General features: G+C 60.9%; 1 protein-coding gene across 1 annotated transcript in view; it reads left to right on the top strand.

The window, feature by feature from the left end:
• Nucleotides 1-511, top strand: part of RPN2 (ribophorin II) — a 21664-nt gene continuing 21153 nt past the window's right edge. Inside the window, exon 1 of the mRNA XM_010722343.1 lies at nucleotides 1-189. Coding sequence (XP_010720645.1) covers nucleotides 1-189 — 189 coding nt within the window. The remainder of the gene's footprint in view (nucleotides 190-511) is intronic.

The following is a 511-nucleotide window of genomic DNA, read 5'->3' on the forward strand; positions in this document are numbered from 1 at the left end:
ATGTCAGGAGCAAAGAGAGCGAGGGGCGAAGGTTGCCCTCTTTTCAATAGGAAGAGAGAGCTGGGGGCCCCAGTAGCGAAGAGGAGGAGGGGGCCCGCCTTGACCATCAAGCGGAGGACGAATGAAAAGAGAGTCCGTTTCCATCGCGCCTGGACCGGCGCTGTGACCACCACCGTGGAGCCCATGGAGGTGGATCCACCTCTGGAGGAGCCCATGGAGGTGGATCCACCTCCGGAGGAGCCCATGGAGGTGGATCCGCCTGCGGCACAGCTGGCCTGGCACCACACCACCGTGCCAGGCCCCGCATTGGCGCTGTCACAGCTCCACCGTCGCTGGTCCAGGCGCTCGGCTCCTTACCCGCTGCGCGGCCCCCGCCCCCAGCATTAGCTGGGTGGCATTAGTTAACACCTGCTCCTCCTTCGAGCCAAGTTCTGCGGGCCCCCAGTGCCTGGTTTTCTTGTTGATTTTCTGTTAAGTTTAGTTGTAGTGTTAGGAGTAGATTACTGTTTGT

The sequence above is a fragment of the Meleagris gallopavo genome, chromosome 22 (genome assembly GCF_000146605.3).
Source record: "Meleagris gallopavo isolate NT-WF06-2002-E0010 breed Aviagen turkey brand Nicholas breeding stock chromosome 22, Turkey_5.1, whole genome shotgun sequence".
Taxonomy (NCBI): domain Eukaryota; kingdom Metazoa; phylum Chordata; class Aves; order Galliformes; family Phasianidae; genus Meleagris; species Meleagris gallopavo.